This window comes from Pan troglodytes, chromosome 23, assembly GCF_028858775.2.
Source record: "Pan troglodytes isolate AG18354 chromosome 23, NHGRI_mPanTro3-v2.0_pri, whole genome shotgun sequence".
NCBI lineage: Eukaryota > Metazoa > Chordata > Mammalia > Primates > Hominidae > Pan > Pan troglodytes.
Window position 1 is genome coordinate 23,805,245 of NC_086016.1, and position 14,487 is coordinate 23,819,731.

The 14,487-nt window shown below is 44.4% G+C and overlaps 1 protein-coding gene across 1 annotated transcript in view; it reads right to left on the reverse strand.

The window, feature by feature from the left end:
• Positions 1–13,682, reverse strand: part of MAPK1 (mitogen-activated protein kinase 1) — a 107,224-nt gene extending 93,542 nt beyond the window's left edge. The window contains exon 1 of the mRNA XM_003317123.7: positions 13,287–13,682. Within this exon, the coding sequence (XP_003317171.1) occupies positions 13,287–13,405 (119 nt within the window). The 5' untranslated portion in view covers positions 13,406–13,682. The remainder of the gene's footprint in view (positions 1–13,286) is intronic.
• Positions 13,683–14,487: the final 805 nt, after the last annotated feature.

Below are 14,487 nucleotides of genomic sequence, written 5' to 3' on the forward strand. Positions count from 1 at the left end.
ATACACCTCAGTCCAAAGCCAGCATCTGACTTCATGTGAAAACATTAGAGACTTCCCTGCTAACATCACACACCACATAAGGCTAAAATATTTTCCAATTTACATTTTTAGAGGTAAGCATTAAGTTCTATGATGCCAGACAAACATTTACCAGATTTTTTTTTTTGAGATAGAGTTTCACTCTTGTTGCTCAGGCTGGAGTGTAATGGCGCACAATCTCGGCTCGCCACAAGCTCCGCCTCCCGGGTTCAAGCGACTCTCCTGCCTCGGCCTCCCGAGTAGCTGGGATTACAGGCATGTGCCACCACACCCAGCTAATTTTGTATTTTTTGTAGAGACGGGGTTTCTCCATGTTGGTCAGGCTGGTCTCGAACTCCTGACCTCAGGTGATCCGCCTGCCTCGGCCTCCCAAAGTGCTGGGATTACAGGTGTGAGCCACCGCGTCTGGCCAAAATTTACCAGTTCTTGAATGCTGAATCCTGCTGGGATAACTGGAAACACTCCTAATGTTACTATAAACTCTCATACTGCCTTGTTGGCAATAATTAAATAGCTCTTTCTAGCAGTTGTGTTCAAGTGGACAGATAATCACAAATGTCTTTTCTTTCTAGCTCCCTTTGGACGAAAGAAAGAAAGAATTTACAACACGTCTAAAGATTGTCACTTTTATCATCCCTTTGAATGATAAGTGATCAGGGCTGTCCCAAAAGAATGCCTGAAAATATTACAAAATGTTATCATAAGCAGAATGGCTCACTAAGGGGATGAACATTCTGGCAAGTCTTAATCTAGCATCACTACCAACTGTTTTTTCACTGGTCTAAAACATAACATCTAATATTTTTATTTGCCTATATAGCCCTGCAGTAACAATTAACTTGTGAAAGGTCTACACTGATTTTTTTCTTTATAAAGTATTTGCTTCAACCATGGAACAGAAACAAAGTTGATTTAATGGGAAAAAATGTAAATTTATTTGAGGATAGGTTCAGCACTGCTAAATTGAAAAGGGAAAGAAAATTTCAAACAAACCCCAAAAAGAAACATTTTCACATCTGTAGTGAAAAAGCTAAATAGCAGTACACTAAACTTGGTTACTGACAAAATAAATCCTTGTGGCCAAGGTGAGGCAAAGATATTACTCTCTACTTTGCTAGCCTACCTTGTGTTCAGTGAATTCAAACATTAACTGGGGCAATGTATTGTTTTTGCTTCATTTTCTTTAGCTGTGCAGTAAAGTCTTTGCTTTCATAGAAAGATTGTACCAAGCTCTTTCTTTTTCAGAATTGCTTTTAAATCAGTTCTATTTAAGTATTTCTCTATCTCTCAAACTTGACATTTTTCATTACACCTTTTTTTTCCAATGCCAAAATAGCAGCATTAACATTCATTCCAGTCACTAGGTAAAAACTCTCTTCAGTCACACACACATGAATAATCTAATTCGTGAGGTAAACGACTACTGTCATACAGTATTACGAAGTTCCAACCTTACTTGCAGAGCAAAAAATAAAAAATAAAAATAGTCATTTTCCTCAAGGGTTTAATTGTGGGCTTTTAATGTTGAAGTAAATCAATTTACTAGTTTTTAACCTCAAGTTTTTTCCTATTTCATTATATCTCAATAATGATTATCCAGAGATTTCTGAGGTAAATTAAAGACAGCGCTAGTAACTGGGAAACAATCCACACATGAATCTTAATATATTGCATATATGCTAATTTCATGTAATGTTCCTGAGGGCGGTGACAATATTAGAGCTGTACGAGACCCTAGAGACCATCCCAATCCCTTAACTCCACAGATGAGAAACACAAAAACTTGCAGAAGCAGAGTGACGAGCACATGCCCATGTGACATGTCATCAGAAGCAGGGACCAAGACTCAGGTCTCTTGCCTTCCAGGCCAGTCCTCTTTTGGTAGGTTAAAAGCTGCCTTTCACAGCTTCCCACAAATTTCAACACATCCTCACTCAAGTACGTTTCTGAAAGGGACTCACCGACAACTCTTTTAGAGAAAAGGAACTATATCTCAAACCATAGAAAAAGTTCTATATCTAGCTTATCAAACTTTTAGTCTCTGAAGCATGTGAGAGTAAGTTTGCCAGTATTTCTTTCTCATTATCCAATACTTTAGTGACTATTTCCGACAAACAAAACTAGACTATTCTCCCATACAAACAAAATGCTACCATCAAAATCGTCAACGCTCATCTGTCAGATTATGACCAAAGGCCTCTAAGTCAGAATCCCGCCCAGGCAAAATGACATGGCAGCCAACTGTGGAGCCTCGGTTGGCCTCGGATAGCTGGTCCCCCCTTCATTCACACCACATATCTGAGGACCAGATATGGAAAGCCTCTCATGCTGGAAAACTTGGCACAGTAGAAAGGCGGCCACACTTTCGCCCGTCACACAATGCACATTCACGGGGGACCTGTGCTAAACCATTCACAGACAACCTGTTTCTGGGTCAGTGTTTCGTATACAGCAGAGCAGTCAGCTATCGACACAAGGGTTTGTAACAAAAAACAAAAAAACAAAAAAAAAGGAAGGACAAACCAAAACAAAAAAGAAAATACCAAAAAAAAGAAGAGTTAAAAAAAAAAGAAGATAAAAATAAAATCATTAACACAGATACACGACTACAATCTAATCTTCAGACATTCTAGTTTTGCCAATCATGCCGATTCAGAATCATGAACCACATGGAGTTGCCATGTTTCTGCACACTTCTTTAGTGTGGAACAATTCCTCAGTGTTTTCTTGGTTCCATGATCTTGACTTAATTTTGAGGTTTACAGGCCAGTTATTTTGCAGAATATCCCTAAACTCGGGTTACCTTGATGTTGCCTCCTGAAGATTTGGATTATGCATGAAACACTTGACTGTCCCTATTCTAACTATATAAAGATGTTCCTTGACTTACTATGGACTTACATCCCAATAAACCCATCATAAATGGAAAACCTCATAAGGTGAAATGCTTGTTTTTTTTGGGAAAGTTTCTTGCTCTGTTGCCAGGTGGGAATGCGGTGACACGACGACGGCTCACTGTAGCCTTGACCACTCAGGTTCAAGCGATCCTCAGCCCCAGGCTCCCAAGTAGCTGGGACTATAGGCACGTACCACCACACCTGGCTAATTTTTTTTTTTTTTTTTAATTTTTAGTACCTTTAGTACAGAAAAGGCCTCACTATGTTGCCTAGATTGGTCTCAAACTCCTAAGCTCAAGGAATCCTCATGCCTCGGTCTCCCAAAGTCCTGGGATTATAGGCATGAGTCCTGCACCCAGCCTAGCTGAAAATACATTTAATACACCTAACTTACCAAACATCACAGCTTAGCTTAGCCTACCTTAAACATGTTCAGAACACTTACATTAGCCTACAGTTGGGCAAAATCATCTAACGCAAAGCCCATTTTATAATAAAAGTGTTGAGTAACTCATATGATGTATGAAATACTATACTGAAAATGAAAAACAGAACAGTTGCGTGGGTACTCGGAAGTAAGGTTTCTACTGCATGTGTATCACTTCCATACCATTGTAAAGTCATCTGACCACCAAGCCAAATATTTGTACTTCTGCACATGCTGCTTTACATAGAGACTGAGACAAAGGGGGATTCACATCTTGTCAACCCTGTTTACTTCAAAGGAATAACAGAGCATTAACTAGGTACCAAGTGCTCAGGACTTCAACTATACTGTTTTATTTAATACTCATGACAATCCTTTGACCCCTTACTTGTGACTGGCAAGTTACCCAACTTTTGTTTCATTTTCCTCATCTGTAAAAACCGGAGAGTGATACACACTCCCTGGAGAATGACAGGGAAAAGAGTACCAAGAACTTTAACCTAACAAGTCAGAAATCAATGAGAGACCCCTTTTGACAATTCCCACCTTGCCCTTCAGACATTCCAAGATATGCAGCTTTATTTAATAAATGACCCCACCTTGGGCCTCAGCTGACTAGACCAGAGGCAGACACTCTCCCAGGCTGGAAAGGCCAGGTGGAGTGAGCTGTTCTGTGCAGAATGATCTCCCTAACAGGGTTTTTACACATTCTGTTCCACTTGGAATTGGATTCAGAGTGTTCTCAGCCTCTGGTCATCAAAAAACCTGAAGACACACACCTTCAGGGAGCTAGGGTCAGCTCTCCTCTGCTGAGTGCATGGGGAAGTGACAAAAGAGAAAAGAGGGGAAAAAAATCCAGCTGCTGAGAGATGTAAGGTACAAGAAGCTTTTGTAACTGTAAAGAGGGAGGGAGGTAGCTACGTTGGTCTATTTTCCAGTTCCTGGTTCCAACTATACCTAAAGCTTTAACTGCACTTTCTATCCTTGCAGTAATATGACAAAGGCCCCCAGATCTTAATCATAAACTTTTCATTTTCTATAATGCAGTCTCTACAAAGTAGTGCCTAAAACATTCCAGCACTCTACCCTACCTTTTACCCAGCTAGCTCTAAGTCTTCCTTCAGGTCCCAGCTTAAACACCACTTCCTCCCGGAAACCCTTCATGACTACTCAGAATATCTTATATCATCCAGTGGCACTCCACACCTCACCATACTCAGTAAATGTTATTACTGCCCTGTTGGACTGTAAACACCAAAGAGTAAGAACAACTTTTGTTCACTACTTTGTTCCTACTGCCTAGCACATAATCCGGTACGTGTTTAATAATATTAAATGAATGAAAATCAAGAAACTGGTAGAGGTAACTAGAAGGAATGGGAAGAAATCAATACTGCTTCCTGATAAAAATTAAGTTGCTAGATGACAGATCCTTTGGAGATAAAGAAAAAACAAAAACAAAAAACAAAGTTACTTTAACTCTAATCCTTTCTAGCCTCTTCTTCAGGTCTGTCTGCAATGGCATAATCATTTTATACTTTAGGGCTAATCCATTCAGGAACCCAGGCTGTAGGAAGTACGTTTCTAGGTAACTCGGTATAACAGAGAAAAGCCTATAGTAGTTAAAAGAAAAAAGGTCACAGGATTTGGGGTCTGCATAAATCTCAATTTACATCTCAGTTTTGCAATATACTTACTGGCTGTGAACCCTGAACGAGTTACCTGACACCCAGTTCCCTTATGTGTAAAGTGCAAAATATAATACCTCAAAGACAAGGATGACGGTCAGGCGCGGTGGCTCACACCTGTAATCCCAGCACTTTGGGAGGCCGAGGCGATTGGATCACGAGGTCAGGAGTTCAAGACCAGCCTGGGCAACAGGGTGAAAGCCCATCTCTACTAAAAACTACAAAAAAAAAAAAAAAAACTTAGCCAGGCACAGTGGCAGGCACCTGTAATCCTAGCTACTCAGGAGGCCGAGACAGGAGAACTGCTTGAACCTGGGGACAGAGGTTGCAGTGAGCCAAGATTGCGCCACTGCACTCCAGCCTGGGCGACAGAGTGAGACTCTGTCTCAAAAAAAAAAAAAAAAAAAAAAAAAAAGACAAGAATGAGAATGAAGCTTAAACCAGCAAGGCAGGCTTGCAACTAACATTAGTCAGTTGATCATGGCATATTATCCATGCAGACACCTGCTATCCAGCTCCTACTGGCCATAGGTTCAAACCCCAGGGCCTGCCTTGAGTCTGAGAATCTGGGAGGGACCTTGGAGACCATCTATCCTGTGGGTTGCCCAACATCATTTTCAAAGCAATCAAATCCTTTTTCCAAATGGAATCTTACCCTGCTAACCCTAATAGTTACTACCTATGTGAACTGAAGATGATAATGACTAAAAGGAAATTAAGAAAAAGAAAAAAGACTAAGGGTAGAGGAAGAAGGGAAACGGGAGGGGAAGGAGGTAGATAAGAGAAGAGCAAAGAATAGAAAAAACAGGGATTAGGGGAGAGAATGCTGTATGTGAAGTTTCCCTATTTGGGGTGAGGCCTGAAGCCCCTAAGAGAGGAGGAGATTTGAAAGCCACAGACAGAGCCCAATCCTTTCATTTTATAGCAGGGGAAATAGAAACACATAAATTTTGTTCAGCTGCCTATAGCTTTCTCCTCCTGTGGTTCTGCTCAGTTTCCAGAAAGCCTGGGTAACGTCTGAATCCTCCTGGAATCTCTCTTCTTCCTTCTGGTACGGTGTGGGCCATTTCAAAGCTCAGGCAGGTGGCCTTTCCTAGAGGTAGCAGAGATAGCGCAGCTACTGGATGAGCTCCTAGGCACCTTTCAGTGTGGGAGCCTCAAGAAGTGAAAGAAAAAAAGCAAATCTAAAGGGGAGCAAAATAGCATCTCAGGATTAGGCAAGAGGGTGGGTGGAGTAGGCCGGAGGCAAGGAGCTCTAGATGTTTGTTGGGGAATGAGGTGTTTTTCAATTAATAGGTATATAAATTGTGAGCAAGGTGAGGAATAAATTACATACAGTTTTGGGGAAAAGTCAACTTGAATTTACACAAATCAAATTATGGGAATGGTGTAATGGTTATAGCTAACTACCAGGAATACATCATTAGGGATGCTATTAATATAAAAATTAATTTTGTTTTGACTTATCCTTTTACTCTAAACTCTGCTCAGAAACACTAGATTCTTCTGTTACTCATGTAAGCTGCTGTCCTTGCATCTTTGAGCTCCAAAAGTGTAGAGGAGACTTCTTGATTAAAAAAGTTAAGTAAACAATGAGCAAGCAAAATTAAGAATCTCAATATCTCTGTCTCCAGGTCTAGAGTTTTTATACATGATATATGTTATTGCTGTTCCTGCCTTTCAAACAGGTAGTACAAACACCCAGCAGAGATCCATGAAGAGAGCGCATTAACAGGAAGCAATAGGGCAAAGTTCATAGAGATGAGCTTTAGAGAAAAGCGGGACTTAAATAGAGCCTGATGTTTCTTGGGGGAGGCTGGGGTGCTGTACTATGGGCATCTTGGCAGGATGATTCTCCAGTGGAGGGAGTGTACCGTGCAATTCAGACCATTTAGCTTGTCTGCCCTTGACATGCCTACTGACGGCCAATAACACCCCCTAATCAACGTGACAACACAACAAAAAGCCGCCCCCCTATACATTTCCAAATGCCTCTGTAGCAGGGAGGTAAAATCACCCCCACTGAGTACCACGAGATAAAGTAGGCACAATGCGGCCAGGTGCAATGGCTCACGCCTGTAATCCCAGCACTTTGGGAGGCCGAGGCGGGTGGATCACCTGAGGTCAGGAGTTTGAGACCAGCCTGGACGACATGGCGAAATCCTGTCTCTACTAAAAATACAAAAATTAGCCAGGCATGGTAGCACACACCTGTAATCCCAGCCACTCAGGAGGCTGAGGCAGAACTGCTTGAACCCAGGAGGCGAGGTTGCAGTGAGCCTCCAAGCAAAACTCCGTCTCAAAAAAAAACTAAGTAAGTAGGCAAAATGGGCAGAAAGCATAAGAGACAAAGTGGGAGCGGAACTGGCAGACAGAAACAGGGCCATCCTTTAATGACTCCGTCACCCACAAGATCAAGTCCAAAGTCCTTACCAAATAATGCCCTTCAAGATTTGGCCCTGCCTACCCCCAGCTGTCTCAACTCCCACCTTCTTACTAAGGCACCCTACACTCCAGCCTTCCCAAGTAATTTATGGTTTTCCTGACCTGATGCACTGTGTTCATGGTCTGTGCCTTTACATGCACACTTCGCTTTGCCTAGAAGGCATTTCTCAAGGCAAACTCCTACTCACACATCAACACCTAGCTCAGAAGTCTGGGAAGCCAAAGAAAGACAGCCCCAAGTCACTCAGCTCTTCTCTTCCTCTCAGCACTTCACAAACTCCTGGGTAACACTGGTATCTTCTCTGTACTATTCCCCAATTCCATCCCATTATTTGGATGAAGAGTTCAATAAACATTTTCTGAGTAAATAACTCTACATGAAAGGTTTTAAAGGCTAAAAAGTGATACAAGCAAAAGCAGACAACAGATATTTCTTGTTACTGAAATAATCTATTTTCTCAACTCTGATCTTTGGTGGAGCACTACTTAGGAACCAGAAAAACTGGGGTTGCTTCATCACTTCCTAGCTGTGTGTCATTGGGCAAGTTAACTAACCTCTGTGTGCCTCAAGTTTCTTCACTTGTGGGGTAAAAAACAAACAGAAGTTACCACTTTTGCTGTACAGTTATATGGCTTAGCATTAATGTATATAAAATACAAAACAAGAGTGCTGAAAAAATGGTAGTTCTACTAGTCTGCTATAATCACAATAACCTTAACAAGACAGGGCATTGTACCATCAGGAATGTGATCACAATGAAATTTTAGTTGAAACCATCCCCCTCTTTTTTCTTTTATTCATTCAGCTTTCCCAAGTTGAACATCCCCGCTTTAAAAAAAAAAAAAAAAAAGAGGCCAGGCACAGTGGTTCACACTGTAATCCTAGCACTTTGGGAGGCTGAAGCAGGGGGATCACCTGAGGTCAGGAGTTTGAGACCAGCCTGGCCAACACGGCAATACCCCGCCTCTACTAAAAATAAAAAAATTAGCCGGGTGTGGTGGCACACACCTGTAATCCTAGCTACTCGGGAGGCTGAGGCAAGAGAATCACTTGAACCCAGGAGGCGGAGGTTGCAGTGAGCCGAGATTGTGCAATTGCACTCCAGCCTGGGCGACAGAACAAGACTCTGTCTCAAAAAAAAAAAAGAGCTGAAAGTCAACAAATATAATGGCTTGTCAGCTGCATTCTGTTTCCCTTCTATAGTACTCAATACCAATCCCTCAATGAGTACCATCTCCCTTGGCTCCTTTGATAACGTGCACTCCCAGTTCTTTGGTGTCTCTGGCCACATTTCCTCTGTCCTCTTCCATAACTTGACCTTTATTGACACAGTAAAGGCAGGCACTCCTTTGGCTTAGTTCTCAGAGGTCTTATCCACTCTTAAGGCTTCAATTAATATCTCTATGAAGATGACCCCATGAGCTCTCTTGTCGCATTCAGAAACAGCATTTCAAACTCAATTTAACCAAAATAGACACTTGCTATCTTAGTCTAAGATGACCAAGCATACTAAGAGTGTTTCAATCTCTCCTCCTCTCCCTCCTCCCCGTCTACACTGTTCCCTTATACATCTGACCAGTCATCAGTTTCCTCTTCTTTGCCAGAGTTACCTGGTTGGTCCTCTGTTCTACTTCAGTGGTTCTTAATGTTTCCGGGATAATGGACTCATTTGAAAATCTATCAAATGCCATGTATTTTTTAACCAAAAAGATAAATATAGAAAACATATGATTGCAATTTCTTTCTTTTTTTTTTTTTTTTTTTGAGACCCAGTCTTGCTCTGTCACCCAGGCTGGAGTACAGTGGCGCGATCTTGGCTCACTGCAAGCTCTGCCTCCCGGGTTCACGCCATTCTCCTGCCTCAGCCTCCCCAGCAGCTGAGACTACAGGCGCACACCGCCACGGCCGGCTACTTTTTTTTTTTTGTATTTTTAGTAGAGATAGGGTTTCACCATGTTAGCCAGGATGGTCTCGATCTCCTAACCTCGTGATCCGCCCACCTGGGCCTCCCAAAGTGCTGGGATTATAGGCGTGAGCCACCGCGCCTGGCCATGATTGCAATTTCACCTAACCAATGACCCAGATAAGAATCTGTGCTCATCCACTCAAGATTTTAACTACCATTTACACAAATTTTCATCTCCAGCTCCTGCTCCCCTCTTACAAATTTTAAGATGGTTTCTGGATATAGCCTGAATGGCCTACAGGCATTACAAACTTAAGTTCAAACCAGAACTATTTCCCCTGACAAATCTGCTCTAACAGTATTCCTTTACTTGGATAATGGCACCACCATCTCCCAGGCTCCCAACCTAGAAGCCTCAGAATGAACAACCGCCCATAGCCAATCAACCAGCAAGCCTTGTTCTATCTCAGAAATCCCTCCAAATCCAAATCCCACCTCTCTTGGTCTCTTACCCTTTAAGGTCTCATAATCCTTTGATTCCACTCAGACTTGCCATGATTAAAAGTCTTTTTACCACTCTTCCCACAAGGGTCCCTGTTACTATTTCTGTCAATACAAAACTCCTCACCTCCACCTGCTACCTTCCGCTGCCACTTTATTACTGCACCTCTAGGTGGTTAGGCTTTCCTAATTTTTCCTCCACTCCAGTTCTTCTTCCTTCATTCCCACTAGTGTTGATTTGTCTTCCCAAAAAATTTCAAAATTGACCATGTATGACTGCCTCTTTCAAAAAAAGGCTGGGCACGGTGACTAAAGCCTGTAATCACAGCACTTTGGGAGGCTGAAGTCAGGGGGACCACCTGAGGTCAGGAGTTTGAGACCATCTTGGCCAACATGGCAAAACCCCGTCTCTACAAAAATACAAAAAAAAATTAGCTGAGCATGGTGGCACGCGCCTGTAGTCCCAGCTACTCAGGAGGCTGAGGCAGGAGAATCGCTTGAACCTAGGAGGCAGAGGTTGCAGTGAGCCGAGGTCATGCCACTGCACTACAGCCTAGGCAACAAGAGTGAGACTCCACCTCAAAAAAATAAATAAATAAATAAATAAATAAATAAAAAGATGCTTCCTCCACTGAACAAATATACAGTCAAACTTAGTTTTGCCTTTGGAGTCCTCTACAGTTTGCCACCTAAGTACATTTCCAAGATTAGATTCCACAGCTCAAGCTGTCACTTGTTCCTATTATCTGCATATCAAAATCACACCCACTCTTAAAGGCCCAACTCAAATCCCACTCTTCATCTTTACATCCTCTACATAATCATTAGGAAAGGACTCTAAACAAAATAGTCACAATTCCTAACGAACTGATAAGGAAACAGAAGGGGGTAAATCTAAAAAATGGCTAGAAATCCATAAATCCTTTTGGAAGCATTTTTTAAAAGATCACCATTCAAATATTAGTGAATATTTCAACGAGCCCTCCATAAATCCAGCACTGTTAGCCAATATTTATTAAATGCTAATAATGTGCAATGGAGAAGATTAACAGCAGGGTATTTCATCAACCTGATAAAAGGCTATAATCTGGATCTTGGATTCAAATTCCAATTACATTTGTATTTCACTTAGGAAACGACAATCACAAAAAGAGGACTTAGCATTTCAAATGGAGAGTCAGAAGGTCAAACAAGCCTAGAGCAGTGACAGAAGTAGTTCCCACATCTAAACAACTTCAGACTAGTAAAAACCTTATCAGACAGGAGAAATCTTATCAGATGGGGGTACCTTTTCAATTGACATGTCCTAAACGTAAAACACTTTTTTCAGTCCACATTTTAGATAAGCTAATCTTGTTAAAAGGGCCAAAGGATGTGATGGGAAATTCTGAGCCTCTCATAATGAGACATGTTCACTGGCACACTTCCCAGTGAGTGCAACAGCAATGCGATGTGTGGTGGAGAAATGATGCTACTGGCAATACTTTCTCTCCATTACTTTTTAGGGCCTTATTTCTTTCAGGCTCGACCTAATTTAAATTCTGTCTTGGCTCCTAAGCCTGTGAGTTCATATTAATTTTCACAGTTGTATTCAGCATTTTGCTCCTAAACAAAGTGAAAACATTAAAGATTCAATTAAAATCTCTTTAAAAAGAATTTTAACTAATCTTTCTATCTAGCTACAATACTTGGTAAAACATGCCTTCTATGGCATTTCTAAAATTATGATTGAAATTTGAATACATTTCCGAAACAGACTTATATTTACTTTATAACAGTAAGATACAGAAAATTCTGCAAGTATTAATTACACTAAGGAACGCAGTGTTTTCCTAAAAACAGCTGAAAAGAGCTATAGTGTGTCTAGTAGAATCTCAGTCTACAACCTTAATAACTCTAGTTCTATGACCTCAAGAATTGGCTTCACCTCGAAATACTTTCTCACCTGAAAAAAGGAATAACACCATCTTTTCCTCCCTCAATGTGGCTGCTCAAATAAAATGAAATAATATATGTAGCACAGTACCTGCCACGAAGGGTTCAATAAATTATTAGTTTACTTTCTTCAGTCAACACAAAAGACACATTCACAAGATTCAGATTTAAGGAAATCTATTTCCACAAGTCCTCACCAGCACAAAATGCTATCACTAGTTTGCTCTAATAAAAACTACCATCAGCCGGGCGCGGTGGCTCACGCCTGTAATCCCAGCACTTTGGGAGGCCGAAGCGGGCGGATCACGAGATCAATACATCGATACCATCCTGGCCAACATGGTGAAACCCTGTCTCTACTAAAAAATACAAAAATGGGCCGGGCGTGGTGTCGCGCGCCTGTAGTCCCAGCTACTCGGGAAGCTGAGGAAGAAGAATCGCTTGAACCCAGGAGGCGGAGGTTGAAGTGAACCGAGGTCACGCCACTGCACTTCAGCCTGGAGACAGAGCGAGACCCCGTCTCGGGGGGGAAAAAAAAACCGTCACTATCATTTCACTTTTCTAAGGGACCTGAATCAAGATGAGGGAGTCTACGTGTGATTCTGCAAGAACTCCATTAAGGCTGCATACATAATGAGCACTAAATCATTAACAGGAGTCCATAGCAATTGGGCTAAAACATCTGGGAGCATTTATGCTGGTAAAAGAGCTCACTTGGGGGCTAAAAAAAAAAGTCAAATTAGGCCCAACTCTAAACGGATCTTTAATAAATCAAGAGAGTAATGTTAGTTTATCCTTCCTGAAACGCCAGCAGTACGATATTAAAATCCACTTAAAAGTAAAAACTTCAAGACGGAAATATTCCACCAACACTGGCGTCAGTAATCCATTTTAGAAAGCCTGCGCGGAGACCACCATTAGCACCGCTGAGGATATTTAATGAAAGCCGTTGGCTGCAAACAGAGGCGAAGAGAGAAAAACGATTATTTCGGTGTTCTGCACACACGCGGAGGCGAAACGCTTTCAGGACCTCAGCAGCCACCGCCGCCAACACCGACAAGCATCTGATGGAATTCACAGTTTTACAATCGAAAGTCCAAAAGAAGGCCATGATACTAGCAAATTGAGGAGTGGGGACCCTTCCGTTGCCTTCCCGAGGGTCCAGACTTTAAAGGCCGCGCTGCGCCCGGGGCCAAGGGTCCACTAGTCCCGGCCTACGCCCCCCGCGCCCCTTCCCGAGCGACCGAAGGCCCGGGAACCGCGAGCAACAACACCTAAACCTCAACCGGCCCGGGGCCGCGCCCGAGCCCTGGCGCGCGGACCGCGGTGAAGTCCGGGTTCGAGGTCGCCGCGGCGCCTGAGGCCGAGGCGCGGGCGAGGCCGAGGCTGCGTCCGCTGCGGCCCCGGGCGGTGGGGGGGCCGGGCGTGGCCGGTCGCGGACACTCACCACACCATGCCGTAGGCGCCCTCGCCGATGTACGAGAGGTTGGTGTAGCGCGGCCCCACGTCGAACACCTGCCCGCGGACCATCTCCGGGCCCGCGCCCGCCGCCGCCGCCGCCGCCATGTTGGATGCCGGGCCGCCGCCGCCTCCGCCGCGCTGAGCTCGACGCTCGGCGGCCGCCGCTCAGCTCTTGTCGCCCCTCCCGCAGGGACTGCGCCGCCGCCGGTGCAGCCGCCGACGCTGACCGGGAGGAGGAAGGAAGACGCCGAGCGGGAGAGCTGAAGAGCGGACAGCCACTCGGACCGATTGCCTGCCTGCCTGCCAGACTGACGGGCGGGCCGGCGGGCGGGCGGAGGGAGGGGCGCGCGCCGAGGAGGGTGCCGGGGCGGGGACAAGCAGTGTGCATGCGGATTGGTTCCTCGTGGCTGGGGGCGGGGCCGCGCGGGCCGGCGGAAGCGGCGGGCTTCGGGAGGGGCACTGCGGCGGCGTTGACTGAGGGGGCGCCACCAGGCGCCGTCACGTGCATTCGCGGGGGCGTCGGCGCGGGTCGCGTCTCTTAAGACACCCAGGGAGACAGACGTGGGGCAGAACTCATGGGCTGAAGTGAGAGATGGCTGGGGCCCAGGCGAGCGACCGAGCAGGGTCCGAACAGAGCCAGCGAGGGACCCCGGGCTGTGCTTGAGGCCCGACGACGCGCCATAGCCCGGCAGCGCCGCAGCTCAGGCCTCTGCGAATCTGTGGTCCACACGCTGATAAACTTAGAGGCCTCTGCACTGGGGCAGAAACCGAAAGGCATGACCCAGACCGAGAAAGATATTTGCATACTGAGAAAGTGTGAAACACAATTGTCGAGACTAAAAGGAGACACTGAGAGGATACGCCAATCAGGTTAGTTCAGATGTTTGTTGAGCACACTCCATGTTCCTGGGGATCCACCCTTATAGAAGTTACCTTTTAGAGAGAGGAGACAGACAAATACGTGTAATGCTCAAGTTGTGATAAGTACGATGAAGAAGTACAAAGCAGAAGGGAGGGCGCGGTGTCTCACGCCTATCATCCCAGCACTTTGGGAGGCCGAGGCGGGCGGATCACTTGAGGTCAGGAGTTTGAGACCAGGTCTCTACTAAAAATACAAAAATTAAGTCCGGGCGAGGTGGCTCACGCCTGTAATCCCAGCACTTTGGGAGGCCGAGGCGGGCGGATCA